Source organism: Drosophila erecta, unplaced genomic scaffold (genome assembly GCF_003286155.1).
Source record: "Drosophila erecta strain 14021-0224.00,06,07 unplaced genomic scaffold, DereRS2 tig00000126-arrow-pilon, whole genome shotgun sequence".
NCBI classification, from domain to species: Eukaryota; Metazoa; Arthropoda; class Insecta; order Diptera; family Drosophilidae; genus Drosophila; species Drosophila erecta.
The window spans coordinates 9,573,872-9,601,298 of NW_020825209.1; the positions used below are offsets into that span (position 1 = coordinate 9,573,872).

The window sequence follows — 27,427 nt, forward strand, 5'->3', positions numbered from 1 at the left end:
TGTATGTATGTATATGTAGTAACGCGTTCGGTGCGAGTGATTCTGGTGGCTTTGGAGGAGCTGAACGGAACAACGGAGCCCAAATTAAATTATACCTGCAGCAAAACAAAGTTTTAAAGCTGGTACGTATGTACATATCCGCATAGCGAGGTAGGCAAGTTAAACGCAAAATGTTCTTAAAAAGATGCTTGACTTCCAATAATCCAATAAATAGAAACATTAAGGGCTTGAATTGCCTATATTATATGTACAGACAATAATAATCCAAGCACCAACTCGTTTTTAAAATCGTTGTACCTTAAGCCAACTTTAAGAACATCCACAACAGCAAACTAACTTACTTAATATCAGCTTAAAAGGGATACCAAGGTAAACCAAGCAAAAAGGCATCTCAAGATTAAACTGTAAGACAATTACAAACAATTTTAAACTCACTTAGCCCAACGGAGCAAATGCAAAAAGATGGTGGCTTTACATAAACCGTTTTTGATATTTATTGGACAGCCATTTAAACAAAGCTTTAATATAAATGCATGCACTACAGTTGAACTGTACGCTAAAGTTCTTGTTTAACAATCTTAAAAAAAAAAAATTAATAAATGCAGGTTAACAACAATAAAAGTAGATACACGGAAAGTTAGCCATGTGCGCCAGTAGCTTAAAGTAATCGAGGAGCCGCTCAAAGTGGCTTGCCTCCTATAAATGCACATTTTGGGGATGGGTTGCGACACATGGCACATGTTCCAGCTCAAAGCAGATTGTCGTACAATTTACAATATTAGATATGTCTATATAAAAGCATGGAGAAAAGCCGCATCCGTAGAAGTGAGCATTTTCGAGTTATAGAGCCTCTAGTGCAGTAGGAACAGGGCAGGATTCTCCAGATACTGCTTCCAGACGTTGGAGAAGCTGGCCATGGTTACGCCGTCGATGACGCGATGGTCGGCGGACCAGCTCACGCTCATCACGTACGCCTTGACCACCTCATCTTTGTCGTTGAATCGCGGCACCGCCTTGGTCCTACCCATAGCTCCGATGGCCACCTGGGGCGCCATTATACAAGGATGTGTGTAGGTACCGCCAATCTGACAGATTCAACCGAATATTATAATTTTCGCAAATATTCAAATGTATCACTTGTACTAACCACTCCTATGTTGGAAAGCGAGAAAGTCCCATCGGCAAAGTCTGCCGGAGAGAGGGAGGCAGTCCGACCGCGCTCCACCAGTGCATTCAGATCCCTGGCTATCTCGATAATAGTCTTCGTCTGGCAGTTCTTAATATTCGGCACCACCAGACCCTGTGGCGTATCGATGGCTACGCTTATGTTGTGGACACCCTTGTAAATCAGCGATTCGCTAGCCAAATCCAGGGAACTGTTAACAATTGGGTATTTGGACAGCGCAATGCTGGCAGCCTTGATGCAGAACGGCATGAACGTGAGCTTAGGCACTCCACTTTCCTTGGCCACCGCCTGCAGTTGGTTACGGAATTGCATCAACTGGGTCATGTCGATCTCGTCACTGTAGGCAAAATGGGGGATTTTCTATGGCCACCAAAATAGTATAATCATTAATTAATCAGTGCCTTAGTTTGAGAAGCACCTACCAGAGATTCCGTCATCGATTTGAGCATGGCCTTGCGCACTCCCTTGAGCACCTCGACGCGATCAGCGGGCACAGAAACATTCGCTGCTGCAGGGGGAGCGCCACTGGGCGTTTTGGCCACCACTGTGGGATGTGGCACGTTGGTACCCGGAGGAACGTGGCCCAGGAACTCCAGGACATCACCCTTGAGCACACGACCATTCTTTCCTGTTGCTGGCACCTTGGCCAAATCCAACTGGTGCTCCTTGGCCAGACGACGAACCGAGGGCGTGGCGGGTATAATCACACGACCACCTGTGGGCGTAGCGCAAGCTTCAGCTGATTGCTTCTCCTCGTTTTCGCTGGCAGAACTATCGGAAGTTGTGGAGGTGGAGGAAGAGTCCTCCGCCTCATCTTCCTCTTCATTCACCACATCGAAATCGAGCAGAGGCTTGCCCACCAGCGCAATCTCATCGATTTTGTGGTGAATCTTGGTTATCTTGCCATCGTAGCGACTGGTGATGGTCACCGATGCCTTGTCCGATTGTACCTCGCAGAGATTGTCGAACTGCTCCACGGTGTCGCCCACTTTCACGAACCACTCCTTGACGGTCACCTCGCGGATTCCCTCACCAATGTCGCTGAGATTAAAGGAGACTGTCTTGTCCAGGCTGGAGGTCACATGTAGGCAGCGATTCAACTGAATAAAAAAATATATAGTTATTTAATGCATGCAAAATGGTTTATTTATTATATACTGTAGCCGAATGTTTAAAACTTATGGTATTCTATAATCTTTTTATAGATTTATATAGATTACATGTCGAGGAATTAATGGCCTTGGTATCCAAATATTTAAAATCATACAATTATTTTCAAAAATGAAATATTAATGCATGGCGATATTTTAAAGTTGAGTTGACTGATATAAAAAATGAATACTAACATTCCAAACATTTTATTTTGAAAAATTTAACAACAAATATATAAGGAATCAAAAGGTTTACAATTTTAGAATATACTCATCTTTTTTATATATTCCAACAAATCTGGACCTTAATGATATTTGATCTCACTTTTTTTCCTCTGTGTAAGAACAACTAATTCCTCCGATTGGAAGAGTGTAGAGATATGTACTTCTATCTCGCTTTCACGCACGAAAGGTGTTTGCGAGATTACATAACGCCTGTGTTGTTTTTCTTTTAACCATTGATTGGCGGTTGTTGGTTTCTTACCGTGGCACGTTGTGAAATGCAGTTCCTGAGCAGCCAACAGGTAGCGCCGTTTCGTAGGAGAAGGTGTGTTGCCATTTAGCGGGACTTTGAACCAAGAAATGCAAGGGATCGGATGGAATCGTGTGTTTTAGCCTCATGCGATCGAGCAGCTGTGCCTGTATGTGTGTGTGTGTGTTTTTGCATGCGGCAACATATGATTCTGAGAAGAGATGGACAAGCTATCGATATAGCCGCAAGATCACCAATGCAAAACTTCAAATCAAAAATCAATAATATAATCAATATAAGCCGTTTCTAAAAATTGTTATTGCAGTCACAATGCATGACTATTTATTTATTCAATAATTAATATTATTAAATCAAGTTTTGAATAGTATTTCTTTTGGCGATTTCTTTTACATTCTCATTTAAATAAAGTTACGGCAATTGCCAAGTGCCCACCACTAGGGATCCAGCTGATCATGCATGACATGTGCTTGTACGTGTTTACCAACACTGACTAACAACGTGAATAACAATCGCAGAGGTAAAAATGGTAAGTGCGCGGTAAATAGTGGGCAATTTATCTGTAAAACCAATGTTGTCACACATTCAATCCCTAGACGAACCTGCGCAAGGAACTGGAGAAGTGCAAGCACCCTAACAGTCGGAAAACCAAGGCGCTGGGCAAGAAGGCACGTCGTCAAAACAACAAGCACAAGGTCCGTTTGGGCCATGCCATCAAAAGCAACATCACCGGCGAGAAGTTGAGCTGGTTTCTCGGGCAAATCGATGAGGGACGCACTGAACCGCTGACTCCGCAGGAGTTGGAGGATCTGATTGAGCTCTATTTCACCCGATTCGACGAGGAGCTGGAGCAGATCAACCTAAAGCAGTCGATTGGCAAACATCGGGCCAATCAGCATGCAGCCCGCAAGGATGTGATCACCATGACGCTGGAGAAGGAACGCAACGAGTTCCGCACTGGCGGCCTGGAGCTGATGAACCTCTGCGATCCACTCAAGTTGAAAATGCTGAGAGATTGGGACGGCAGTGCCCTCAGTGTACAGCACCTGAAACTCGACCTGGTCTCCTATAACATGTTGCAGCGGCTGAAGGAGCAGTCTGGTAAAACAGAAACCAGCGAGCAGATGGAAACATAAAATAAATGTATATTAAAAACTATTATTGTTTGTTGACATTTTCATTGTGCTGTTGAGCAACACTTTTTGTCATCGATAACTTCGCCAGGGCTGTCAAGTGACATAAATCTGTCCACATGGTTTCAAAAACCTTAAATTGGCATCACTGCTTTGTATACGAATAAACATAAAAATATATATCCCCTTCAGTGTAGGGTAATCAATTTCTTAACAAGAATTTTATATTGTATTTTAAATATTTTTTATGAATATTTAATTAAGACAATTTGTACTACTTTGTGCAAGTAACACATACACTACATATATACATACATACATACATACGTACATACGTACATACATACATACATACATGCATACATACATATGTATACATACATACGTACATACATATGTATACATATGTATACATACATACATATGTATACATATGTATACATACATACATACATACATATATATACATACATACATACATACATACATATGTATACATACATACATACATACATACATATGTATACATACATACACCGGTACATACACTACACATACACCACACTCACTGCTCGACCGGTGCGACTCTAAATTTGAAGACATGCCTTACAGTCCTCGCTAGAACCAGTTGGGAATTACAAGAAGGGCTACACGAAAATATGTTTCCTAAGCAAATATTAAAAGCAGCAATAATTATGTGTTCCGACAGTAAGTTAAACATTCTTCAGGCTTTATTTAAGACAATTTTTACTACTCACTTTAAAGACCTCACTATTTCACTCACTAATATAATTAGGACAAAATAATATATTATTATTTAATTACTTATTTAATTTATTACTTATTTACTTATTACTTATTTATTTATTATTTAATTGCCAAAATTAAATTAAATTAGGGCTAAATTAGCATCACTGCTGCCAAACCCTGAGCTCTCACGGCGATATTTGTCATCCATTGACAACCCTGTTCGGTGAACTTGAATTTAGTTATTTTCGTGTGCTGTGCGCCGATAAACCGAATTGTGGTGAAATATCCGTCTCGAAGTGAGTTTTATTATATAAACAAACGCGAGCCATTCAGTAACGTCCAGTATACGGTTTTTCAATAGATATTGACCGATACCCGATTGGAGAATGGGCAACAGCGCATCCCAGGGAGTCCCAGCTCCAAGTGTTTCGGCCGCCCAGCCGGTGACCACCGCATCCGCAGCGTCCGCATCTGGCGAAAAGCCCAAGTGCAAGGCCTGTTGTGCCTGTCCGGAGACCAAGAGGGCACGTGACGCCTGGTGAGTGTACCCCTTGCATCCCGTGACGCAACCACATGGCTAACAACTGAATTCTTATCCAATTTCGATACCCAATCACCGCCAGCATTGTGGAGAACGGAGAAGAGAACTGCTCGGCGCTGATAGAGGCACACAAGAAGTGCATGCGCGATGCCGGCTTCAATATATAGATAGACCGGCACATCCTGGGATGAAGGCACCAGGATTATAGGATAACACTAGTCCTGCACGAAACACCCAGTGCCACAACCCGCATACCCAGTCCCTGTTTGTTTTTGTTGCATCTCAAGCTAATTATAGAACTAAATTAATTGAAAGCCAACTGGTTTGTAATTTTTTTGTTCAAGGCTGTTGCTAATAGCAGTTTGCTAGCTTTTAATTAGTCAAAATGTAGAGAGATAGGTAATCCTTTCGTCATTATGTTTGCAGAAGAAGTTGCCTAGAAATGTGGCAATTGAAGTGGAAATTTGTTATTTTTATCTCCTTTAACCCAGAAACTAGATACGTAATGTTAATCTTGACCCAATTGTGAAAAAGGCCTGTTGTAATCAAGGGTTAAGCCGAAAGGGACTTGAATTTATTCAGATAAAGCTTAGGGTGCGCAAGGCGACCACGGCGGCCATGTAGAAGGTGATCAGGAGCATGGTGGCGAAGGCCAGAATCCTCGATGGCTGCGGCACCGGATAAACGGCGTAAACCAGAGTGTGAATGATCCTGGCCACGGAGGCCACGCGGAACAGTATGCAGGCCACATCGGCATTCGGATTGGTACTGATATAAATCAAGGACATGATAAAGTACGGCAGAATGTTCTCCATGTCATTGCGATGGGCCCTAAAAAGTAAAGGAAAAGTTATTCAACTGTGAAGTTAATGAAACAATAGTTTTATAGCCTGCAGTCGAACTTCTCTAAATCATGGTTAAGTCAATTACAAACGCATATGTATGTACTCGTTTTTAACTTCCTCATGCCGAAACTTGTAGGAGGATAAGGGCAAAGAATTTCGACTGTAGATCTGAGGTAACAACCCACCTTCTAACCCGCTCCACATGCGGATCATCGAATTGCACTTCGAGATTCTTGAAGAACAGATCCTCCTGGTTGGGAAAGATCTATAAGAGCGGAAAATAACCATTTTTAGAACGAGGCTAAAACAGGTTAATCAAATTAATCTAATGTGATCACGATGACATAGAGCTTTTTAGTTTTTACCCTGCGCCGTAGTGTCAACGGTACGATTGCCAGCAGCTGTGAATGGAATGGTGGAATGATGATGACCTTTAAGCAAGTGCAGCGACATAAACATATCTTCATATAGCCTACCTTATACCGGAAACGCTGGACGGCCGTTAGCAGAGACATGAGCAGCATCTTCACCACCAGGACCGTGGACCAAAAAAGATAGCAGCAAAAGACAGGATTCTCCAAGGTAAACATATCGCCCGGCGATGTCATCATCCGGCTGGTATTACTAGCTGTGGCCGACATGGTGGATGCGGAATGTGTGTGCGTTCGCTTTGAGCCGACTTCGACAAATGGTAAGGCCGCACTCTCAGCTCATTGTGGAGATCATAAGCATGCGATCAAACTGGTTACGAATTGCGTCGAACTGAATCTAAGGTGCTGTGCAGCCATGGGACAAGTAGTATCTCTATTTCATCTATGTGGCCAGCTAAACTACTCTATTATATAAAGTGATTTCTTAGAACTAAAACATATGTTTTATGTATGAAAAAAAAGTATTATAATCTGAATATTACTTTTAAACTAATGCAAACTTGCATGTTTTCTTTCTGAACGTTTCTAAATCTTATTATTACTTAATAAGATTAAATTTGGATCGTATAATATGAATAAAACTTTCTTCTTTTATAGCAAATTCTAGCACATAAATATTCTTTAACGTGCCAAGCAAAAGCCTTTGTAGGCGATCTTGTTATTGGTGATTTATACTTGTAAATTAGGACAAATGCTGCTTTATTAAAGCATCTAAATGCATAATCCATACGTTTTACTGAAAATGAGCACCCAAATCTGTACCTAGGCACTTGACATCACTGGTGCTATTAATGCGAGTGGGTGAGTAGTTAGTTGACTAAGTGGGGTCAGCAGTAGTCTAAATGCACTTGATACAGCAGACGAGCACGTAGCCCGCCTCAAAACAGGTAATAGCAAAGGTGGTGAAGAAGGCCAGGGTTCTTGCTGGTTGCGGAACCGGGATGATGGCGTAGACCACCGTGTGGAGCAGCCGGGCACTTGCTCCGATCCGAATGAGCAGACGGGCGGTCAGGGGATTCGGTCCACTGGCCACATAGGCCAGCGACATCAGAAGAAAGGGCAGAATGTTTTCTAGGTCGTTACGGTGGGCCCTGAAAAAAAGATTAAACACTGATTATTTTGCTAATACAAAAATTAAGGTGATCTATGTTTCTTGATCTTATATTAAATTGTCCAAACTGTAAGACATAAAATAGGTGAAAGGTAATAGTATGTATATAAAAACATATAAAATACTATGCAGCAAAACTTTGTTTTATGATTCAATACAATATATTGTTAATGATACGACCAACTAAGTTGTATACAATGTTTTCACTCACCGTCGCACTCGCTCCACATTGGGATCCCCGAATCGAACCTCCGGGCTCCGACTGAGGCGCAAATCCTCCGGATTGGCATAGGTCTTGGTCTTCATTCGCTGGCGGGCGGTGAGTAGCGACATTATGAGCATCTTGAGTACCAGCAGACTGGTCCAGAACATGTAGCAACCCATCACGGGATTCGATTTGCTAAGCAGAATCAGCCGAAAGGCGGCGGCAGTGGGCGTGGCATCAGTCGGTCCGTTGTCCATGGCGAGAGTTCCTTGTCCGTCAACAGTTCGCAGGTGATTGCGTGGCCAAGGTGGCCGATTTGCGGAGTAGGCACAACAGGTGACATGGTTCCCTCAACTGGCCTCATTTACAGCTTATTAAATATTTAAAGGAAATACTGCCCATCGACCCTATTTTTGCGGTATTCCTAGCATTTTTTTTACCCGTTTCTCGTAAAAGGGTATACTAGATTCGTTGAAAAGTTTTTTACGGGCAGAAGGAAGCGTTTCCGACCATATAAAGTACATATATTCTTGGTAAGGATCAATAGCCGAGTCGAACTGGTCATGTCCGTCCGTCTCTCCGTATGATCGCCTCGATCTCAGGAACTACAAAAGCTAGAATGTTGAGCGTTGAGAATGTTGAAGCATGCAGCTTCCAGAGACATAGACGCAGCGCAAGTTTCTTTCCATAGTTGCCACGCCCATAAACGGCAGAAAACTCTCACGCCCACACGTTAATTTTTTAAGTTTTTCTTCATTTCTTTATTTTCTCCCCAATTTCTACCGATATTCCGAAATTTTCTCGTTTGCACTTACACTAGCTGAGTAACAGAAATCTGATAGTCGAGGAACTTGACTGCAGCATTCATTCTTGTTTTTTACTTTTTTGTAATTTTTCTGATGTAGAAATTAGAAAAAATTAAAAAAAATGTCCCAAGGCTGAAGTTTTAAACTCCATAACTCAACTTATCTTAATCGGATTTTGAAGTGGCATACCTTTAAATGTTTCTGACGCAATACTCTAAAAATATTTATTTTTCTAAAATTTTTTTGATGTAGAAATGCAGCAAAAGATTTCAAGGCGCCATCTAGAGCTCGCTTTTTGGCGAATTATACATGCAGAGAGCCACCTATACTTCATTCATCCTCTGATAACCTTAAACACTTTAAACATGTCAGTTAATTAATATTTAATCACTCGATTCATTTGTATGTCTGTTAGTTATTTACACAGCTCATTTGGAATTAAATACCAATTGAACATTTTAGAGAAAATAATCACCAATTCGATGACAGGGACGTGGAAACGGAAGCAGACAGATAGGAAAAAAAGAGAGGGCGAACATTTCACGCTTTGCATGCGTGGGGGCAACTATATTATCACTATCAGCTTGTGTACAAAAACCGCAGAAATCATTAAAATATACTAGTATATATACAGATATCCATGTGCGTATGTTTGTAGTATTTGGTTTGTTTGCGTCTTTCAGTCAGACGAAATTGAATTGAAACGAGGCAATTCGCCGTCTGATTAGATGTCTGCCGCCAAATGGAGACCCACTTTAACTCGGAACAGGGCTGATCCACAATCTGGGGCACAGACGCATTTTGCAGGGGGCCTGATACAATACCACATATCCAATTTCCCATAGAAATATATATCCCTGTTTAGATATATAGCTGGAGAGGCAAGTTATATAAGATTGGTACCAAGATACTGAGGTTGCACATAGGAAATTCTCGCAAACGATATTGTAAACCCTTACTTTCAGTACATTCCAGTTAAAATAAACAATATTCAGTGGTCAAGTCCCTAGTAACTATGGTACCAGTCAGGAAATTCTCGAAAATAATATTTAAGACCCCTAATTTCGGAAAATTACAGTTGTTTATGCAGTCTTACAAATATCGCTTATCCCATAGGGTTCTAGGTAAATAAAAAGCTTTATTTCTAGTTTGGGGCCATCAAAACAAGTTTGAACCACTTTTGCACACCGTGGTACGAAGACACCCATTTATCTACAAGCAATGACGTATTCACATGAATTGGTCTTTGGCCCCGTCTAAAATTAATCGAAAAGTTCTTTAATTTCTGGTTTGTGCTCATTATTTATTTCTTTTTTTTTGTTTTCAATGGAGCACACGCTCCAGCACCAGCATCGAATTTTCTCAGTCCCAAAGACAGCGTCATCGTACGACGACAACATCACGTAAACCGTCCAAAGTCCAAACCGCCAGACGACTTTTTGTGGTGCCGGCGCATTCTTGTTCCTTCTAGTCTTCTGTGGGTTTTCGCCCCATGACGAATTGGACTTACCCCGAGCTGCCCCTTTCCCTAGTGCTTGCACATACATATGTATGTACTTAGATCCCATTGTCGTACAACTCAGAGAACTGAAATATTTCGTAAAACATACATATGCCAGGCGGGGTATTTGCAAAAAAAAAAGGTTTGATTGGTGACTTTCCTACATTTATCTTCATTATATTCAATTATAAGATTGCATTCCAAATTTCACTGAGATAAGCTGCGCAGAGGTCAAGTTACGTGAGACTTACACCCAGTATTCGAGTAGGTCTACCTTAGTGCTAAAGCCTACACAACTAGTTTAGCACTCATCGATGGAAATCTAACAAAAAATTTAATCGCCTCTGCAATTGGACTGTCGAGCAATTTGAACCCATGTGTCACTATATTGCGATAAGCATGGCGAACTTTGTTTAATAGGTGGCTTAAAGGCTGTACACACATCGTAACGATAACCGACGACAATTATAAAACAAAAGCATTAAATTAATGAAGCAGAGTGTAAAAAAAGTATTCAAAACCCCTTATCAGCAAAGTACAATCCATCTAGAAAGCATTGAAATGTGCGAAAAAAAGGAAATAAAAACTTAATATAATCAGCAAGCGACTCATTCGCCTTTCACATGTACATACATATGTATATAGAGGAACTCACTCACGCCGCTAATCCAAAGTCCAATATATGTCATCATTACCCGAATGTTTCCTCCTTCTATAAATAGATAACGCCTAGGCCCCTGAAATTTGGCACTAGATGCCAAAATTCATCCATTCCAATGGAATTCTAGACTCAACCATTTGGGAAAATACCCACATATGTATTTATGTATGTATATATGTATGTCTTTATATATATGTACATACTTTACGCGTACTGGGGCCTATTAAGCCTATAAGGTATACATACGGTCTGGAGCTTGTCTACGTGCGCCCAAGTGCTAATCGGCTCCATATGCAGCTCTTGAGCGGATTATTCCGATTCCATAATCCAAAATATATGTACAACCATATAACAGTAAAACCTATTTTAATTTTGAAATTTTAATTTCCCAATTTTCTACGTTGCCCAAGCTCTGTATAAAAGAGAATAAAGAATTGCTTCGTAATATTGTCGTAACAAACCCTCCAATATTTACTATTTTCCAGTAATCTTCGTTATCTGCTAGCGAAATCAGTTAGGCAAACATGGTTGAAGTGATTTCCTTCGTTTAATGTAATGTCGAGATACCACGACTACAAAGTCCACATAAAACTTCATATAACTATAATAAACTGATCGAATTGGTTACATTTGTTTATATACATACATATGTACGTCCGACATCGCCGATCGGAACCCAGCCTAGACCGATCAACTGGTGACGATAAGCACCTGCTCTTGGTTACAACATAAACAGTGTTGTGACGACAGGTCCGGACTTTGGAATTACGGACTAGCCATTGCAACCTTTCCATCTCGAGGGCCTGGTTAATATGCGCATTAGTGGTTGGCGTTCTGGTTAAGCCTTATCAGACAGACATAATTACCCTTTATATATAAGTAGCTCATAATTCACTAGGGCATTAACCCATTTTGGGTTTATGGAAAGATCGAGAAAATTCCGTCCTAATGGGGTTTTCTCAGATCGTATTTGAACTAAAATCCAAGCAAAAAACATTTTCTTATATTCGAATTTTAAATTATTATAAATTATTATACATGAATTTAAATTATGTATATTATTAAAATTAAGTCTGGTCATTCTGGAATGTCGGCTTTTCTTTTTTATAGTTTTCATTACCTTTTCATCAATGCAGAAAAGTTTTCTTTTATATTTTAGGGATATACATATATGATTTTAGGGTCTTGCTTAACGTGCTGAAATATGGGTTAAAACAGGGGGATGGTGCCGCTTTTTAGGGGTTAACTTTCCGCGGCTAGCACGTTTCGCTTGTAGTTCTCGTAATTTGTTTTCGTTTTGTCACCCATCGGACTTTGGATTGCCAAGCGAATTACATAGCATTTGGCAATAATTACGTAGAAAATTGAATGTTGATGTGTGACAGTGCAGTGGCGTATTATCGATGCTGTGGCAGGAGTTCAAAGGTCGCACGAAGCTTTTGTGTGGCGGTGCACACTGGCCATTGATAATCGAAGTGCCCCCATGCACAAAAATACATATGTATGTATGTACATATGTTAATATACATACATATACATATTGGAATGTGCTTGAATCTAAACTTTGTTTGCGCCCGACACTGCGTATTAATTAATCTAGTTGTCAAGCATGCCGAACAAACATGTCTCTCTTATTTTCCCAAATTTCTTTCTTTCTCTTCAACTTTCTTGCTTTCTGGGCAGAAGAATTGAACCCCCTTCAAGGATAACAAAGAAGAATTGCACTATGAACTGTGTCTGGATCGGAAGAACTTTAAAATATATTTTTAAAGATCATGATAGCATTATTTTTTTAATATATGCATGTAATTATACATTTTCTCACCCCAAAAATTAATATAATAAAAAGTATTTATAAATAATGTCTATCCTTTGCAATTAAAACAGCTATGTACATATGTATGTATGTGTGTGGTACATAATGTGTACCTATTTTAAACAAAACATTTGTTCTACAATAGATAATCAGGATTCGTAAAATTGCGATTAGTTTTGATACACATTTTAAAAAATTTTGTTTTATGCGTATTGGCCAAAACTTAGTGGACAAATATTCGTCTTATAATTATATGGAATTCCAAAGAGAGTCCTAATCTTAAGTCTTTTTGGCTTTGGCGCTCTGCTCTCCGTGAACACTATCTTACAGGAGCAATCGATCTAGCCATTTTCAAGATAGATTTTGCCATGCAATTTTCCTTAGTTCATATCAGACAATCTTATTTTCTCTTATTGCGTTATTTTTATAGTACTGCTAATGATATCCGCAGTATTTACATTAATTTAATAAATATATCACTACAATGTTCAACATGTTTGAAAAAAAAGTTGGTTTCTAGTCAACTACTTTTCTGTTGTTATTCTGAATAATATTTTGAAATAAGCGACAAGCACTTTCTCATGGTTACATTTTAATTTGTGGTTTCTTCCTATGACCCTCGCCTAGTCATAAATCTTGGAGATTTATGATAATAAATTGTAATAAAAATTGTAATAACATAAGTTTTTAGCTATTTTTCTAAAATGCGGCATCACTGTCGCTCATAGCTTTTTTGATGCTCGGCGCTGGCAACACTGGCGGCAGCACTCGCTCATATAATAAACCAGCCGCGCAGCTAGCAAATCAGTCAGAGAGTCCCAGCGAGCAGACGTGAGCAGACGTGCCAAAAAGTGCTAGGAATAAAACAAAAGAGTGCTTCCAGACACAGATACCCTACATTCGCACACTTACTCGCAGGTTAAGCTGTTTTTTTGTTCGTGAAAGAAAAGAAACAATAGGCGAAAAGAAAAGTGCGGTGGCAAGCGAAAGAGCTTGATAGCGAAAGACCGAGAAGCGAAAGAAAGAAAAAGTGAAAAGGGCAGCAGAAAGCAGCGCAAGAGGAACCAAAGAGAACAGATCATGGCCAGTGCAGAGCAGAAACACGCCACCGGGAACGGAACAACTGGCAATGGAACGGCGGTGAACGATGTGGACCAGCCCAAGGATGCCAAGGACCTGTTGCCGCACCTCGAGTCCCTCGAGCGGATCATCAAATTGCCCGTGGTAAATGCGGCATGGGACAAATCCCAGGATGTCTATGGCAAAGTAAAAGGTGAGTGCAGCAAAAGAAAAAACAGAAAATGAAAATAAGACCTCCGAGTGCATTGAACTCGCCCAAGTCCAGTTACTTTGGGCCGCCTAACGGAACACATATAGAGAATAAACGATCGGTAGAGGAGGAGAGTAGGAGTAGGAGGCAAATAGCAACAACAATTGCAGCGACCATATGCACTCGAAGCCGTAATCGAAACCGAAACCGTTGCTTTTTTGACTTCGCTTCGCCATTTTAATTCGAGTTGCAATTCGAACTCGAAACGCAGATAGAGGGCAGCAACAACCACTCTTTTTTGTTTTTTAATGTTTTTCGATTAATTGGCCAGAAATTAAGCTCAATTGATATAAATTGATTGCCGGTCGTTCAATAATCGAAATCACAGCAACAACAACCATGACCTAGCGTTAAAAAAAGCAAAAAGGCCGGCACTTTGCCCTCGTGACGCGTTGCGTTCAAAGTTCGCTTAAAATTTACATAATAATAAAACACTTGGCCAAAGGCAAAAGAGAGCGAATGAGAGAGAGAGTGAACGGGGGCCGACTAAAAGGCCACCGCACGTAGGCTGCAGTCGCAGAGGCGCCGACAATAAAAGGGGGCTCGATTTTATGAGAGGAAATGCAAAACGGACTCTATGGCCACGCCACTGGCACTGGCAGCGTTGCCAGGGCTGAGCAAAAGTTAAGCTAAAGTGGCGCTTTAATTGATAGCTAGAATAACATATTACTGGTGTTTCTAAGTTTCCTATAGCAAAAACATTAAACAATATTAGACATATAAAAACAATTAATTTAATTTTAAATTATCGGTAAAGGATGCAGTATTTTGTTAGTTCAATATATAATTTTTTTCCTTTAATATTGAAATCAAACTTATTAAGGTATGGCCCAATTTACAGATCTTTGAAAAACATGTACTTAAAATAAATAACCATTTACAAGGCAATATCGATTAACGCTGTCGAAAAAGGTTAGATTTGGCTGGAAACTAACTTAAGCGGGCAGCACTGATACTACGGTGCTATTGGGGTCTCACTGTCAACAGCAGCAACAACAAAAACTCTAGTTGGACTTTCGACTTGTTTGTGATATTTCGCAGTTGTTGCTGCAGTTGCTGGGAATGGAATTGGAATTGGATGATGTGTTTGCCGAGTGACGAACTATCAAAGTCTAAACTGGCGGGCCCCAGACAGATAGAATTCGGGTCCAAGGGGCCCTGGGGTTCGTGAACTGCGCAGTTCCTTATCAGCTAGAAATGCTACATATTTTTTATTATGATTGTAATTATTATGGTTGCAACTGATAAACGCGCTCTCCGATCTTGTATCAAATATATGGGGTATTACTACACAATTCTAGAAGTTCCAGATTAAAGTGGCTGTTAGGTTTCAAATGATACTTTGTATTTTTGTACATATATTCTGATTTCCAATTTTTATAACTGATTATAATGTCAACCATACTGATTTTCAGGCAAAAATCGTGTATTTGAATGGGCTTTAACGGCAGCCGAGGATTGTGTGACGCGCGCGGTGACAACGGCGGCTCCCTTCGTCACCAAACTGGACCGACCCATCGCCTATGTGGACCAGACCCTGGTCAAGGGCATCGATAAGCTGGAGGTAAAGGCGCCGATCATCAAGGACACACCCCAGGAGATCTACAATCAGGCCAAGAGCAAGGTGATCGATGTAGTGCAGCCCCATTTGGAGCGTGTCGTCAAATTCAAGGCAGCCGGCCAGCAGAAGGCCGCCTCTCTGAAGGATCTCGCCTGGCAGAAAGCCAACGAGGTCCTGGCCACCCAGTACGGCAGTCTGGCTGTCAACGGAGTGGACACCACCACGGCGCTGGCCGAGCGGCTCCTGGAATACTACTTCCCCAAGTGCGAGTCGGATGTGGAGGAAGATAATGGTGAGTGTTGACGGAAGACTTTCAAAAATAGTAGGGCAAATCGTCGGGTATTTCCATTTATATATATTCATTGGAGCCGTAGAGCAGTGATTTTCTCATTTGCCATCACTTTAAATTAAATATTACAATTTAATAAAATATATGATAATTGAAGCAATTTAAGTTCCAATCTTTTTGTACGTTTAAAAATTGTTTTGATTTATTTAATACCAATTTTATCAGATCATCTTTGACATTACTAAAACTAAAAGTTTTGTCCTGTCGTCCTTCGAGAATAATTATTAGGTTTTCTCTCTAAACACTACTTTTTCAAAATATAGTTAAAGCTGTTTCAAAAAATTATTTTAAAAATTAATACTACTGTCTTTAAAGCGACAGTACTATTATATAATTCAGTTAGTATTATTTAGCTCAGTTTTATTTAAGATCTTTGGATGGTGGAGAATAATATTTATTGGCTCCGTACCATTTCCATCTGTTGGCCCAAAAATGTATAATTAGCTTGCTTGCCTTCTGCTGCCCTCACTTTTTCTGCGCGGTGTGTAAATAAAATTCTAAATATAAATCGTAAATATTTTTAATTCTCAGATGATAAACAAAATGCCGTCGTGCAGAATGGCAAGAGTTCTGAAAATGACAGTAAGTTTCCGATCCCCGATCCGATCTTCAGTTCGTTCGATCGTTTGTTTGTTTGTCAACCACTAACACACCTTCTAATAAGCATAAAAATAGCAAGTAAATAAAAAAGCATGAACACTAATCAAGCATGACGACAATTTCACACACAAAACGAGAACAAAATGGGAATATAATATACAGAAATATTTACGATTTCGAGTCGAGCGATAAATGTTGTTTAGCCTTCAAATTTTTCGAAACCGAGATCCTGATCCTGGTGCTGTCCCCGCCGCTAGCTTTAATTAACCGCCCATCCCCCAAAAAAGTGACACTAATTTTCTAAATTAACATCTCTATCTCTCTTTCTCTATGCCATTTGTTAGTTATTGTTGTTGGGGAGAGCTACGACCGGGATCACGATCAAGAGATTGATGATAGATTCTTAGTGGCCGCCTCGACGGTATTTCTGTCCATGTCCCTGAAAATCATAACCGAAATTGTTGAGTACGTTAGAAGAAATCCAGAGATCGTAGGCATTATCGATAGGGAACTCAACAAGTTTATGGTAAGCACAAACAAGCCAACACAGCGCCACTATTACTAATCAATCAATGACTTGTTTATAACCCGTAACAAATACTCCACTTACTATTACTGGCTTCTCTCGTTAATGATGATTACTTTTCCTCCTTTTACTTTTAGTGCCAGTTCCCGCCAGCGAGGATCCAGTCCTACACACAGTACAGACGGTTGGACGGCTATCCAACAAGATCTCCCGTCGCGTCTATCGAAATGTCTCCCGACAGATCAAGCAGGTCCAGAAGGGCAACATCAACGACTATCTGAGCTCCCTGATAGCCGCCCTTAAGTTGCATCAGTACATCAACTTCATTAACTCGTCGATGGGCACGAATGTGGAGCAGTCTGGCGGCAGCAGCAGCGACACCTGTTCGCCATTTGGAACGACCACTAGCACCAGTTCCACCAGCAACAACAAGGCTGTTGTGGCCTAGTCCCATGTGGCCAAAAGCAAACGGGCGCCGGCGGTGACGTCTCAGTAGTGGAAAAACAGCAGCCCATTTACAACTATATCTATAGCTAGATATTATCCTCTTTCCCACACGTTCACCACCTAAGATACCCCCTACCTACCACCCAAGCCGCCCATTTTATAATGTATTTTATAATTTCTTTTTTTTTTTGCGTAATATTTCATTGAGTACTAGCCGATACGAGTAGTACGTCCATAGAGGATCATCTAAAGTGGAGAAGGTTTTTTTAAACGCATACCCGAGAACCCCGTCTCCTGCGCCACCTGCTTTGTAAATATTTATTTGAAGTATAGCCCTCACCAATCCTAGTTGTAAGATAATAGTAGTCGCAGAGATCGGGAGTCAGAAGAGAGCGATTTTTTTTTTCGTCAATTTTAGCTGTGCTAAAGTGCCACGCATGCATTGAATAATACATAAAATATACGCACCTATATATGCCTAATATATACGCAGATATATGATATATAAATTTAAAGAGAACATACGCGCACGGTTGGCATAGTGCGGTTTAGCTGTACGTATACGTAATATAATACCTAATGCTATTTCTATCTCTATTTAATTTCCATTGTACGCTCGCTGGGAGCCCAACCAGAAGATGTCTAATTGCTAATGAAAATGAATTATGCCTAATCTATATCCATATATATATATATATATATATATATACATAACACAACACAACACACACACCCCCTCACACACTTGTATGGAGAACCTAGCCATAATGTTTGCTCTAAACAACTAGATTGATAATATTAAATATTAATAAAAAGAGCCAACGCAAAACTGGAACGAAGAACAAGAGAAATGCCAACGAATTTCTTTCAATTATTTTTGCCTTTCCCACTCGCCTCGCAGAGCGTGAACGATAAGCGGAGTAGGCGGAGCGCTATGGCTCCTACTGCCCCCCATCTGATTAGGCGCCTTATCGGGACAGCGCTCCCCGGTCCGCTGATTTACTTCGAGTTCAGTGTGGAGTTCAGTCCTCGCAATTGCCGGAACGCTGCAGCGAATGAATTTATGGATCACTTGCTGGCCAGATAAGGCGTCTATATGTATACTACGTTTCCGAACATGTGATATTAAAGTGCGTTTGGCTGGGGATCGGAAATTGCTGCTACTCGAAACTAAAAGAAAAGAAAAAGACCATGTGCTTCATATTATAGTATCTTAGTCATTTTTGTCCACTACTATTCTAGTTTATTAGCGCACTTGGGTTAGCACGTATTATCTAGCTCGGTAGTACTCGAACTTCCTTTAGCTATGGAACTATTTCTGGTTGAGTCTGAGTTGAGATCCCACTTTCTTGAGCCGCACTGTGCACTGCCCAGTGGACTTGTGACTCTGTCCCTGTCGATAATGACGGCGTTAATGGCCGTGCAATTATCCGTCATGTAGATTGGGCAAAACGGCGACGTCGGCTTCTCTGAGTTTCCCTTTCATTTCAGTTGGCTTCGGCACTCCACTCCCTCCGCGTAGTCACTCCCGCATCTCTCCACCGAATCCGTATGCCGCCCATCTCATTTGTATGCTCCACGTCTGGCCGATCGCTATAATTGGCGCTCCCGACAAGAGGAACATGCCATGGGCTCAGTCTGTCCACCGTCTCGACTAGGTTCCAGTTTGCCAGCCTGGGGAATCAATCTCAAACTCAGACTAAGCATACTTGGCATAATATTGAGTTTTGCGAAATGCATTGGGGCTCGAAATATTCATGAGTTCGGTCTGCCCAGAAAAGGGCTTCGCTGAGGTATTGGGTTTTTTTTTTCTTTTTTTGTGGAACCCATGGAACCCATGACTTGTTCGACGGGTTCCGAAACCGCAATCGATTAATATGGCATACACAAGGCGAAAAAAATGAATCACAATAAAAGCAACCTATAAACCAATGAAATTCACAAATCTTATCGAATATGAAATATGATATCATCTATGAATATGATATGTGAAATACCTAAGGGCTTCAATAATGACCGATTCTTCTTACAACAAAAGCGCAAAAAATTCCACATACCTTCCAGTATTATTCCAGTATTCCTGGATTACTTTATACAGGCTTTCCGATAGAAGAACTATTATGATAAGTACATCTACGCCTTGTCTATAGAACATCTTATAACAGGCTTTTCTGTTGTAGTACTTCATACCATGTTGATATTGATAGGTAAATCCGATTCTTCCCATTGAAGACTTGTTCGTTGGGCCACGATAAGTAAATCTATACTACATACTATATTCCCTGCAGCTTTAGTGCTCTGATTAGGTTTCTCCATGGGTAGAGCAGATCCTCTGTGTAAGTGCAATGCACCGATCGTTAGTGGGCCCGTTCGATGATCAGATCATGGCATGGTGGTAACGATCGTTATTGGACAGCAGCCCAGTGTAATGGAAGGGGCAACCGCAAGGTGTGTATACCTCTACAGGGGGCCTCCGAGTGTAGAGATGTTAATGGACCCGGACTTTGGACCTGGCCTCCCCAGCCGATCTTCCCGAAGCGACGATGACGAGGTCTGCTCTTCCAGTCTTCCAGTCCTCGCCTGGCAACGACAATTCTTATCGCGAAGAAAGAGCGGGGGAGCAGAGGAGCAGGGAGTGGACTCATAAAGGCGTTCCAACTATAAACGTAATCAAGAGTAAGTACTATATAAAATTGAATGACTTTATAAAACACACACACGCACACTCAGAAAAATGAGAGAGAAAGAGAGTTGGAGCGGGAACGGATGGGGGAGGGGGGCGATAAAGCCACAGGATGAGCACCCGCCTTCGGCGTTAGGGGCGTGGCATTCTTCGATCACCACGAGTGCGAGCGAGATGGCGGAGGTGGAAAGTGCAGAAAGTGGCGTGATTCTTATTATTCATTCTCTCGCTTCTGATTATTGAGTATGGTATACTATACTATTGCGTCGACTTCTCTGATCTCGTCGTGCATCATCCTCTCTTGCGTTGCACCTTGCTGATAAGAATCTGCGTCAGAGCCTCGAATCTGGAGGTTATATCAGTTTATTCGGATAGAAGAATCGAGTGCAACGCAGCAAGCGGATTTCAATTATTTTGGTTTTCGGTAGCTTGATACTAAGAATCTTCGCAAAGATTTCCTTTTTTTCTGTTTTGGCTAGGAAAAAAGATTTCCTTTTTTTCTGTTTTGGCTAGGACCTTAAAAAAGTCTTCAATTTAGCTGATGGCTTCTGAATAATATTGTGTACTGGGATATTTTTAATTTAACGTATAATTTTCATTTAAAATCCTTTCCTCTTTTTATAAATCACCAAGTTTATTAAGTACAAATTTTTTGGTTATTTAGTTCACAGCAGTCAGTACATAAAAACATTTAAAAATTCGATGTTTAAGAAAACAAAACGCGGAAAAGTTCCTCTATTAAATAAAAGTAATTGCGCGAACAGACATGAAAATCAATTGGAAACCGATCGATTGACGATCCCTGATAAAGCTAATGGCGTCTAATGAACACCGGATGTCCCCCCTACCTCATCCACCTCCTCAACCACCTGATCTTCCGATTCAATTTGGCTGGCCTCGCACACTCGTTAGGCCTTGACTTTGTCGTTATCGCTATCACCCAGTGGCGTCGATGGGGGGCAGGAGGTGCTCGAAGAGTAACAGGCGGTAGGTGCCTGCATCAGAGCGAGATCAAAGTGCGGCTGCTCGCAGAGCGTGAGACTCTGGCTGAGGTGGCGGACAATCACTTGGACCATGTGCCTGGCCAGCGGCGGAGCGAACATAACGCGACGCAGGAGTGACCAGGTGGAGCCCATGAGTGAACTGGGATAGCGATCGTGCTCCTCTGGAGGCCTTTTCTCCCGACGTTTCTCTTTGATCTCTGTCAGATTCTCCGTGTTGGTGGCGTCCTTTTGGTGGTCCTTGTCCATTTCAAAAATCTTTCTGTTCCTGATCCTCTCCTGCTGCTTTTTCTTGGTCCTCTGCGGACTATGTCTTTGTGTCCTCTGTTTTCGATTTCTTCGCTTCTTATGCTGCATATCCTTCTTTTTTATTGGCATGCGATTCATGTGCTCCTTCTCAAGACTCCTTGGACTTCCTCGCAGCGCCTTCTCCCTCTCCATCTGCTGATGGATCCAACTGATCATGCCCTTCTCCTCGACCCTGAACCCCTCCTTGAGAAGGCTATTCCTGCGCAGGAATTGGAGCGTATCATCGTAGCCCTGCTGACAGAAATCGGCCATGAAGTCCGCTCTGCCCGGCACCAAGATTCGCACCATGCGACGCAGATTCCTCCTGGACAAACGGATGCAAGTGTTCGCCCAATTGATGTTCAGCTGGAGGAGATGGGGGTTCTGATCCCGTGGGCATATGTCGCTCTCCCCGCAAAATGGACTCACGGTGACGGTGTGCTCGTCCAGCAGCGGCTGATTATTGGAAAAGGCCCCATCCATATAACGAACTCCTCGAACCTGAAAAGACATACATATATTCAAGTTAAACACCTGCTTTGAAATTTTGGTTTGTAAGTAATCATTTTTGATAATCTTAGTTTCGGGAATGAAATTGCCTACGCAGAACAGCAATATTTAAATTTCTTACATTCCTTCATTGTTATTAGATATTTTATGTGGTGTGCGTGACAGTTATTTTTAATAGGCTTAATGCCACTAAAATATATATATTTATTGACATCGAAGCTTCTGTGATTCCAATAATAAATGAGAAACCCACCTGTGGCGGCACAAATCCAGAGAGTCCGGGAATAAAGCAGGAGCACATGAGAGCCTCGAGGAGCTCCTGCCGGGAGCTGAACTCCGACATGACCACATTGCGGCGATCGCTGACGCGGGTGAGGGATATATGGAGTCGTCCGCTGGCCAGCAGATGGGCATCCTCAGGCAACCAGCTTCGCATGCCCTCGAGAAGGCACTCCGGCAGATTAAACCACGGACTAAAGGCGCCCAACGAATGTCGTTGTATCTCCTGGACAACCCGCAGGAAATCCCCAGCCATGCATTCCAGCGGGAGATCACAGATCAGACAGCAGGCGGCTAAGGCACCGGCCGATGCGCCGGCAATCCTCTCCAGCAACAATTGGGGGGCGTGTTGGTGTAGGCAAACGGCTACGCCCACGTGGTAGATGCCCAAGAAGCCGCAGCCGGAAAATGAGAGACTCCTCCTGGTTCGGATCTTCATATTTGCGAATATAACCTATTCGTGGCAAATAATCGCTTCACGTGATCAGCTAGAACTGTCATATAATCCGGTATGCCTGTCTCTTTTTTGCCAGATTTTTCCGATTTGTTGTTGACGTTTTTTCTTCTATTTTTCCAAGTTTTCTTTCGAGCTTATTCTAGACCTGGTCAGTGTGACCTTGCAAAGTTGTTTTCAATACAATAAAATACTAATTAAAAGGGTTTCAAGATAACATAAGCTATACTTATTATTATTTTTATTGAACATCTCACTGTGTTTGTATTTTTCGCGATCTTTTGATGTTTTTTTTTAGCCTTTTTTATCTTTCTTTGATCACAGGCCTAAGTAATCAAGCCAATTGTCAGGGGCTGATAATTTGTTAATTTCTTTTATTTAAGCCATAAGCATTGTTTTAAGCTTATTTGTTTCTAATTTTCGTTTTATTTAATTTTCTCATTTAAATTTGCCGCCAATTCAAAATCCGTTATTTGCCAGTATTGCCGGATCTTGCTTATGAAATCTAGCTAAAAGTTCAACATAATATACCAGTCTTAAGTTATTTTTGTATTTTATAGAAAGGTATCAAATTTACGGTATCAAACCTTTAATATACTTAAACCTTTATTATACTTAGGCCCCCTTCTAAAATGCCAACAACTATTTAAACGAAATTTCTAGGAATATTACTTAGCTAAGATATCTTTACAAGACCACAAAAAAGTTGGCTTGGCATCGCTGAAAAGCCGCGAACAGTGTGAACGTTCATTGAATCTCCAAGCTCTGCGCGGCAAACGGGCACACTGCCACGGTAAGCATTTTGTATTTTTAATATTAGCTCACAATGCAAGCGGTAAGATAAAGAGCCGGCTAAATTTAGCCACCATTACTCATTTACTTTGCGTCACTGCGTCCAGATCTGGCTGGGAATGCCTGGGTTCGTCCAGCTCCTTATCATCGCAGCACTTCTGCTGGGCGTCCAGGATGCGGAGGCCTACGACAAGGAGATGACCGTCTATGTGGACGCCGGCAAAACGGAGTGCCTATACCACTCGGTGCGCCAGGGCGAGACCATCGACTTTGAGTACCAGGTAATCGATGGCGGGCACGGTGACCTGGACATCAGCTTCACCCTGCTGGACCCCATTGGCTTGGTGATAGTCAGTGACTTCAAGAAACCGGAGAATGTCCATCGCCACGAGGTGGCCAAGGAGGGCGACTATCGGTTCTGCTTCGACAACAGCTTCAGCATGTTCAACCGCAAGACGGTGTTCTTCGAGCTGATTGTGGAGCGCGAGGGCGAAGAGCTACAGGGGGACACGCAGTGGAACGAGGTGGATGAGCTAACTGGACTCTCGCGGGACGAGTATTACGATATGAAGGTGCAGGACATAATGGACTTCATTGGACGCATTCGCCTGCAGCTCACCAAGGCCCGCCAATTGCAGGATGTCCTGCGATCGCACGAGGCACGCGATCGCAATCTGGCCGAGTCCAATTTCCAGAAGGTCAACCATTGGTCAATGCTGCAGATCGGCGCCATGATCGGTGTTGGCCTCATCCAGGTGCTCATGCTGCGCAGCATCTTTGCCACCGGCGGACGCATGCACAATCTGTGGCGCAAATTGGGCATTTGATGGGTCAATCCTGTGTCCAGTGCCGAGGAGAAGCCTCTACCAAAGATGTGCGTGCCGGAGCACCGAGGATGCATTTATTGAATGAGTAAAAGCCATCCGGCAGCTGGATCCTCCCCCTCTAGTTAGAATGTAATTTATAAAACAAACCACTTGCCATCATCAGTAGTTCGTTAGTTTCTATACATATACATATATATATCATATATTATGTAGTCAGGAGATAAAGTATTCCGTATATTTATAGATATGCGGGTGTGTGCTTGTGATATACGGGGTGTGTTGTGTGTGCGCGCATGTTCGCTGCATTGTTAAACGAAAGCAATTGTACGATTAAGCCAGGAGATGAGTTTGATATTGAGCTTAAAATTTCAGAAACCAGTGAATAAAAGGTGTTTTACTGCCTATACGGAAATGCCCAAATGGAATCATTTTTAAGGGTTTCTCCTTGGCTGGGTAACTTGCGCATAAATAAAATTAATTGGTTGAAAGGCTTTTCCTGTACGAATACTTCACCCAAAAAGGAAATACGACATATCCAGCAATCTCACAGTTGTAAACTTTTTTTAAAATTGTCAACTGGTTAGATAAACAATGCTTGCTGACGACCAAAGGCCACTGTATTCCAATTACCTATTTGAAGTGAACACAGAAATTGCATTAGGAACTACGGCGACAGTTGGAATCTATGCAATCTATTTAATTTGATTATATTCTATTGGCTGGCGGGCATCGTTTACATTTCGTTTTAATATTTTCGAGTTAAATTAATTTAACTGGTGCACTTTTTTGAATAATTGTTTTGTTTAAGAAATAAGTAGCTGGCAGATACATTAACGATTTGTTTATTGATATTTCCGCTCAGATCAACTGTATTTTATATTTCCTATACCATCCATACCTTTATCCCACGGCTCATCCACCAAAATCCATTTATAATTTGATCTTTTCGCGATGCACAGTTTTTCGAACAGTTTTTCAATCGTTTAATGGATAATAAAAAAAAAATGGTTAGCAGATCCGCATTATTACTAGCATGGAGTTGTTTATTGACATTTCCGCTGGAAACTAGCTTGCAACATAGGGCAGTGGCAGTGAATCCGCGGCCAGGAGCGTCACCTGATGGTGTTGGGGTTGTTTTTGTATAGAGGTGTCTAGCCTAAGCCTAGGCGGCCTTGTTGAGGCGCTTCTGGCGCTCCAGCAGCCGGCGCTCCCGCTCGAACTCCTTCATGCGGAGCACGTAGTCCTCGTACTCGCAGGTGAGGTACTCGTGCTTCTGGTGGGCGCACTTGTACACAAACGGGAAGGTGTCGCTGCGGCAGGCCTGGTAGGCGATGGCCAGGTGGGCGCAGTAGTCGCGGGCATCCAGCGGCAGCTTGGCGGACTCCATCTCCTCCTGGGTGGCGATCATCACACGCTCCTTGCGAGACTCGAAGCCCAGCATTGGGTCAAAGGAGGGCACCACATCCGGGCCGGGCATCACGTCCGGATTCAGGTAGTGCGTCAGCGCGTTGCCCATCCTGCGGGTGGGGAAAAGGCGTTTTAGTACACTCGCAGACCATTGAAATTCGCACAATTAAATTACGTAAATTGTTTTTCTTCGATTTCGGTTGCGCCGCAGCTGTCAAAGTCTTCTTCTTCCTGCCCGTGTTGTTTTTGTTGCAAGTGACAGCTGCTAAACAGAGTTGCCAGTTCGCGGTGCGCCACCGTTTTACAGCACTGAACAAACAGCTGCTGTGTTGTAATGTAAATGAAATATTTTGAAACGTAAACTTTTGTAACGGAACTTTTAAGGAAAAGGCACACGGATCTTAAAAGTTAAACAAAAATATTCGCAATTTCATGCTCGGTACTTATGCGTTGTGTCAAAATAGAAAATGGAAAAACCTTGGTAAAGCCGGAAAGGTTGCGGCTAAATTTGTTTATTTAATATATATTTAATTTATCATGCCTTTTTTAGAAAGTATTCCGTGGGCAGTATGGAATTCTTGTGCGTGCAATTTAAAGTACCTTTAACTCCGACAGAACTTTAATCGGTAAGCTCAGAATTGTTTAAGGTTATAAGCCGCGAACAGGACATGCCATTTTCTTACCAACACTGTCATCCGCACAGCTGAGCGTACTCTCTCGCAGGAAACGTACAAGAACAACAACACCCACAAGGGGGTGAAGAGAGCGGGACGAAAGTTTCAGTTCTCTCGTTCCCATTGTACCGTTGCGTCGTCGTTCGGTGTGTGTTTCCTTTTTTTTTGCGTGAAAGTGACAAAAGGCAAATGGCAAAAACAAAGGGCACTCAAATTGCCAGACGATGCTCGGCAAAATAGTTAAATTCTAGTTGTTAATTCATAGTTTGTTTAATAACCGCTGTGCAATATAAATCATTAGCCAAAGGAGAGAAGAGAAAAACGGGAGAGAGTGAGCAAAACGTTGTAACGGTAGACGGTAGCAGAAACGGTAACGGAGCATAAAAATATATAGAAAATATCGATTGGAGCACTGGATCTAACGGGAAATCGGGCCAAAATGGTTGGCCTGCTCAATCCACTCAAGTATGGCGACCATTTCTACGAGCTGTACACGAACAACACGCGCAGGTAATCCCCGCCAGCATCTGGATAACTAGATGTCCCGTAGTCCCATTCAGCCACCACCCCCTAACCCCTACATCCCCTACGTCCCGTACAGCCCATCCGCCTTGGGGTGGAAAAATCGATCGCTGCACTCGGCTTTCGGCTTCCAATCTGGGTCTTCAACCCCTACACATTTCACATTCGCTCTCCGCGATGTCGCAGCACCCCCCGATTTTTGGGGGTTGCAACGGGCGGAAGTGGACAGTCCTGCGCCGAACAGCTGAGCGCCGCTCGCAATCAGCTGACTGCCGAGGGCCTCGCGACCTGCATTAACCCACTAATGGCCCACGGGGGCGATGGTGCGGCGTTTAGGATGTCTCACTCCAATGAACCGCCAAAATTATATTATCGTTGGAAACGTTGGGAACTATAAATGCCCACGCATTTGTCATGCTGAAATCTCTAATCTAATCTAAAAATAAAATCTAATCTGCAAGCATTTACTGGAATTGATTGAAGATCTTGCATTTCCTAAGGGAACGCTAGTTTTGAGTAATAATAGTGAATTTATAGGAGCTATAATAGT

At 42.0% G+C, this 27,427-nt stretch overlaps 10 protein-coding genes across 15 annotated transcripts in view; 5 read left to right on the top strand and 5 right to left on the bottom strand.

Annotated features, from left to right (window-relative positions):
• Positions 1-480: 480 nt before the first annotated feature.
• Positions 481-3,051, bottom strand: LOC6550570 (lipoamide acyltransferase component of branched-chain alpha-keto acid dehydrogenase complex, mitochondrial). Its single transcript, XM_001978087.3, has 4 exons — positions 2,822-3,051; positions 1,609-2,286; positions 1,148-1,546; positions 481-1,085 (listed from the first exon to the last, which is right to left on the bottom strand). The coding sequence occupies exons 1-4, from the start codon at positions 2,894-2,896 to the stop codon at positions 852-854; spliced, it is 1,386 nt and encodes a 461-aa protein (XP_001978123.1). The 5' UTR covers positions 2,897-3,051; the 3' UTR covers positions 481-851.
• A 201-nt stretch (positions 3,052-3,252) lies between these two features.
• LOC6550571 (translation machinery-associated protein 16 homolog) lies at positions 3,253-3,985 on the top strand. Its single transcript, XM_001978088.3, has 2 exons — positions 3,253-3,356; positions 3,424-3,985. Exons 1-2 carry the CDS (start codon positions 3,354-3,356, stop codon positions 3,961-3,963), a joined length of 543 nt encoding a protein of 180 aa, XP_001978124.1. The 5' UTR covers positions 3,253-3,353; the 3' UTR covers positions 3,964-3,985.
• Positions 3,986-4,903: 918 nt separating this feature from the next.
• LOC6550572 (cytochrome c oxidase copper chaperone) lies at positions 4,904-5,570 on the top strand. The gene is made up of 3 exons (XM_015155806.2): positions 4,904-5,006; positions 5,072-5,248; positions 5,334-5,570. Exons 2-3 carry the CDS (start codon positions 5,097-5,099, stop codon positions 5,416-5,418), a joined length of 237 nt encoding a protein of 78 aa, XP_015011292.1. The 5' UTR covers positions 4,904-5,006; positions 5,072-5,096; the 3' UTR covers positions 5,419-5,570.
• Positions 5,571-5,790: 220 nt separating this feature from the next.
• Positions 5,791-6,781, bottom strand: LOC6550573 (microsomal glutathione S-transferase 1). Of its 2 annotated transcripts, XM_015155202.2 has the most exons (4): positions 6,573-6,781; positions 6,462-6,497; positions 6,282-6,361; positions 5,791-6,082 (listed from the first exon to the last, which is right to left on the bottom strand). In XM_015155202.2, exons 1-4 carry the CDS (start codon positions 6,735-6,737, stop codon positions 5,830-5,832), a joined length of 534 nt encoding a protein of 177 aa, XP_015010688.1. In that variant the 5' UTR covers positions 6,738-6,781; the 3' UTR covers positions 5,791-5,829. The 2 variants fall into 2 exon arrangements, with proteins under 2 accessions (XP_015010688.1, XP_001978126.1); XM_001978090.3 differs by lacking the exon at positions 6,462-6,497.
• Positions 6,782-7,185: 404 nt separating this feature from the next.
• On the bottom strand, positions 7,186-8,279 carry LOC6550574 (microsomal glutathione S-transferase 1). The gene is made up of 2 exons (XM_001978091.3): positions 7,850-8,279; positions 7,186-7,618 (listed from the first exon to the last, which is right to left on the bottom strand). Exons 1-2 carry the CDS (start codon positions 8,098-8,100, stop codon positions 7,366-7,368), a joined length of 504 nt encoding a protein of 167 aa, XP_001978127.1. The 5' UTR covers positions 8,101-8,279; the 3' UTR covers positions 7,186-7,365.
• A 5,121-nt stretch (positions 8,280-13,400) lies between these two features.
• LOC6550640 (lipid storage droplets surface-binding protein 2) lies at positions 13,401-18,295 on the top strand. Of its 3 annotated transcripts, XM_026981704.1 has the most exons (5): positions 13,401-13,900; positions 15,373-15,810; positions 16,399-16,449; positions 16,812-16,993; positions 17,131-18,295. In XM_026981704.1, exons 1-5 carry the CDS (start codon positions 13,708-13,710, stop codon positions 17,272-17,274), a joined length of 1,008 nt encoding a protein of 335 aa, XP_026837505.1. In that variant the 5' UTR covers positions 13,401-13,707; the 3' UTR covers positions 17,275-18,295. The 3 variants fall into 3 exon arrangements, with proteins under 3 accessions (XP_026837505.1, XP_001978128.3, XP_026837506.1); XM_001978092.3 differs by lacking the exon at positions 16,812-16,993; XM_026981705.1 differs by lacking the exons at positions 16,399-16,449; positions 16,812-16,993.
• Positions 18,296-20,736: 2,441 nt separating this feature from the next.
• On the bottom strand, positions 20,737-22,868 carry LOC6550641 (1-acylglycerol-3-phosphate O-acyltransferase Pnpla3). Its single transcript, XM_001978093.3, has 2 exons — positions 22,176-22,868; positions 20,737-21,913 (listed from the first exon to the last, which is right to left on the bottom strand). Exons 1-2 carry the CDS (start codon positions 22,638-22,640, stop codon positions 21,032-21,034), a joined length of 1,347 nt encoding a protein of 448 aa, XP_001978129.3. The 5' UTR covers positions 22,641-22,868; the 3' UTR covers positions 20,737-21,031.
• A 509-nt stretch (positions 22,869-23,377) lies between these two features.
• On the top strand, positions 23,378-24,686 carry LOC6550642 (transmembrane emp24 domain-containing protein 5). 3 transcript variants are annotated; one of them, XM_026982187.1, is made up of 2 exons: positions 23,378-23,448; positions 23,555-24,686. In XM_026982187.1, exon 2 carries the CDS (start codon positions 23,567-23,569, stop codon positions 24,272-24,274), a length of 708 nt encoding a protein of 235 aa, XP_026837988.1. In that variant the 5' UTR covers positions 23,378-23,448; positions 23,555-23,566; the 3' UTR covers positions 24,275-24,686. The 3 variants fall into 3 exon arrangements, with proteins under 3 accessions (XP_026837988.1, XP_001978130.1, XP_026837989.1); XM_001978094.3 differs by having other exon boundaries at positions 23,407-23,490; XM_026982188.1 differs by having other exon boundaries at positions 23,407-23,448; positions 23,518-24,686.
• A 467-nt stretch (positions 24,687-25,153) lies between these two features.
• LOC6550643 (NADH dehydrogenase [ubiquinone] 1 beta subcomplex subunit 7) lies at positions 25,154-26,100 on the bottom strand. The gene is made up of 2 exons (XM_001978095.3): positions 25,857-26,100; positions 25,154-25,791 (listed from the first exon to the last, which is right to left on the bottom strand). The coding sequence occupies exon 2, from the start codon at positions 25,788-25,790 to the stop codon at positions 25,437-25,439; it is 354 nt and encodes a 117-aa protein (XP_001978131.1). The 5' UTR covers position 25,791; positions 25,857-26,100; the 3' UTR covers positions 25,154-25,436.
• Positions 26,101-26,375: 275 nt separating this feature from the next.
• LOC6550644 (E3 ubiquitin-protein ligase highwire) overlaps positions 26,376-27,427 on the top strand; it is a 43,697-nt gene continuing 42,645 nt past the window's right edge. Inside the window, exon 1 of the mRNA XM_001978096.3 lies at positions 26,376-26,865. Within this exon, the coding sequence (XP_001978132.2) occupies positions 26,795-26,865 (71 nt within the window). The 5' untranslated portion in view covers positions 26,376-26,794. The remainder of the gene's footprint in view (positions 26,866-27,427) is intronic.

Coding starts and splice junctions, on each gene's coding strand:
- LOC6550574 (XM_001978091.3), bottom strand. CDS start 8,100: ATGGACAACGGACCGACTGATGCCACGCCCACTGCCGCCGCCTTTCGG. Junction 7,619..7,849: donor AATGTGGAGCGAGTGCGACG/GTGAGTGAAAAC, acceptor TCTTTTTTTCAG/GGCCCACCGTAACGACCTAG.
- LOC6550573 (XM_015155202.2), bottom strand. CDS start 6,737: ATGTCGGCCACAGCTAGTAATACCAGCCGGATGATGACATCGCCGGGC. Junction 6,362..6,461: donor CGTTGACACTACGGCGCAGG/GTAAAAACTAAA, acceptor CCGCTCTTATAG/ATCTTTCCCAACCAGGAGGA. Junction 6,083..6,281: donor CATGTGGAGCGGGTTAGAAG/GTGGGTTGTTAC, acceptor TTTACTTTTTAG/GGCCCATCGCAATGACATGG.
- LOC6550643 (XM_001978095.3), bottom strand. CDS start 25,790: ATGGGCAACGCGCTGACGCACTACCTGAATCCGGACGTGATGCCCGGC.
- LOC6550570 (XM_001978087.3), bottom strand. CDS start 2,896: ATGGCAACACACCTTCTCCTACGAAACGGCGCTACCTGTTGGCTGCTC. Junction 2,287..2,821: donor GCATTTCACAACGTGCCACG/GTAAGAAACCAA, acceptor TTTTTTATTCAG/TTGAATCGCTGCCTACATGT. Junction 1,547..1,608: donor AATCGATGACGGAATCTCTG/GTAGGTGCTTCT, acceptor TGGTGGCCATAG/AAAATCCCCCATTTTGCCTA.
- LOC6550572 (XM_015155806.2), top strand. CDS start 5,097: ATGGGCAACAGCGCATCCCAGGGAGTCCCAGCTCCAAGTGTTTCGGCC. Junction 5,249..5,333: donor AAGAGGGCACGTGACGCCTG/GTGAGTGTACCC, acceptor AATCACCGCCAG/CATTGTGGAGAACGGAGAAG.
- LOC6550641 (XM_001978093.3), bottom strand. CDS start 22,640: ATGAAGATCCGAACCAGGAGGAGTCTCTCATTTTCCGGCTGCGGCTTC. Junction 21,914..22,175: donor CTGGATTTGTGCCGCCACAG/GTGGGTTTCTCA, acceptor ATGTCTTTTCAG/GTTCGAGGAGTTCGTTATAT.
- LOC6550640 (XM_026981704.1), top strand. CDS start 13,708: ATGGCCAGTGCAGAGCAGAAACACGCCACCGGGAACGGAACAACTGGC. Junction 16,450..16,811: donor CAAGAGTTCTGAAAATGACA/GTAAGTTTCCGA, acceptor GCCATTTGTTAG/TTATTGTTGTTGGGGAGAGC. Junction 16,994..17,130: donor GGGAACTCAACAAGTTTATG/GTAAGCACAAAC, acceptor TTTTACTTTTAG/TGCCAGTTCCCGCCAGCGAG.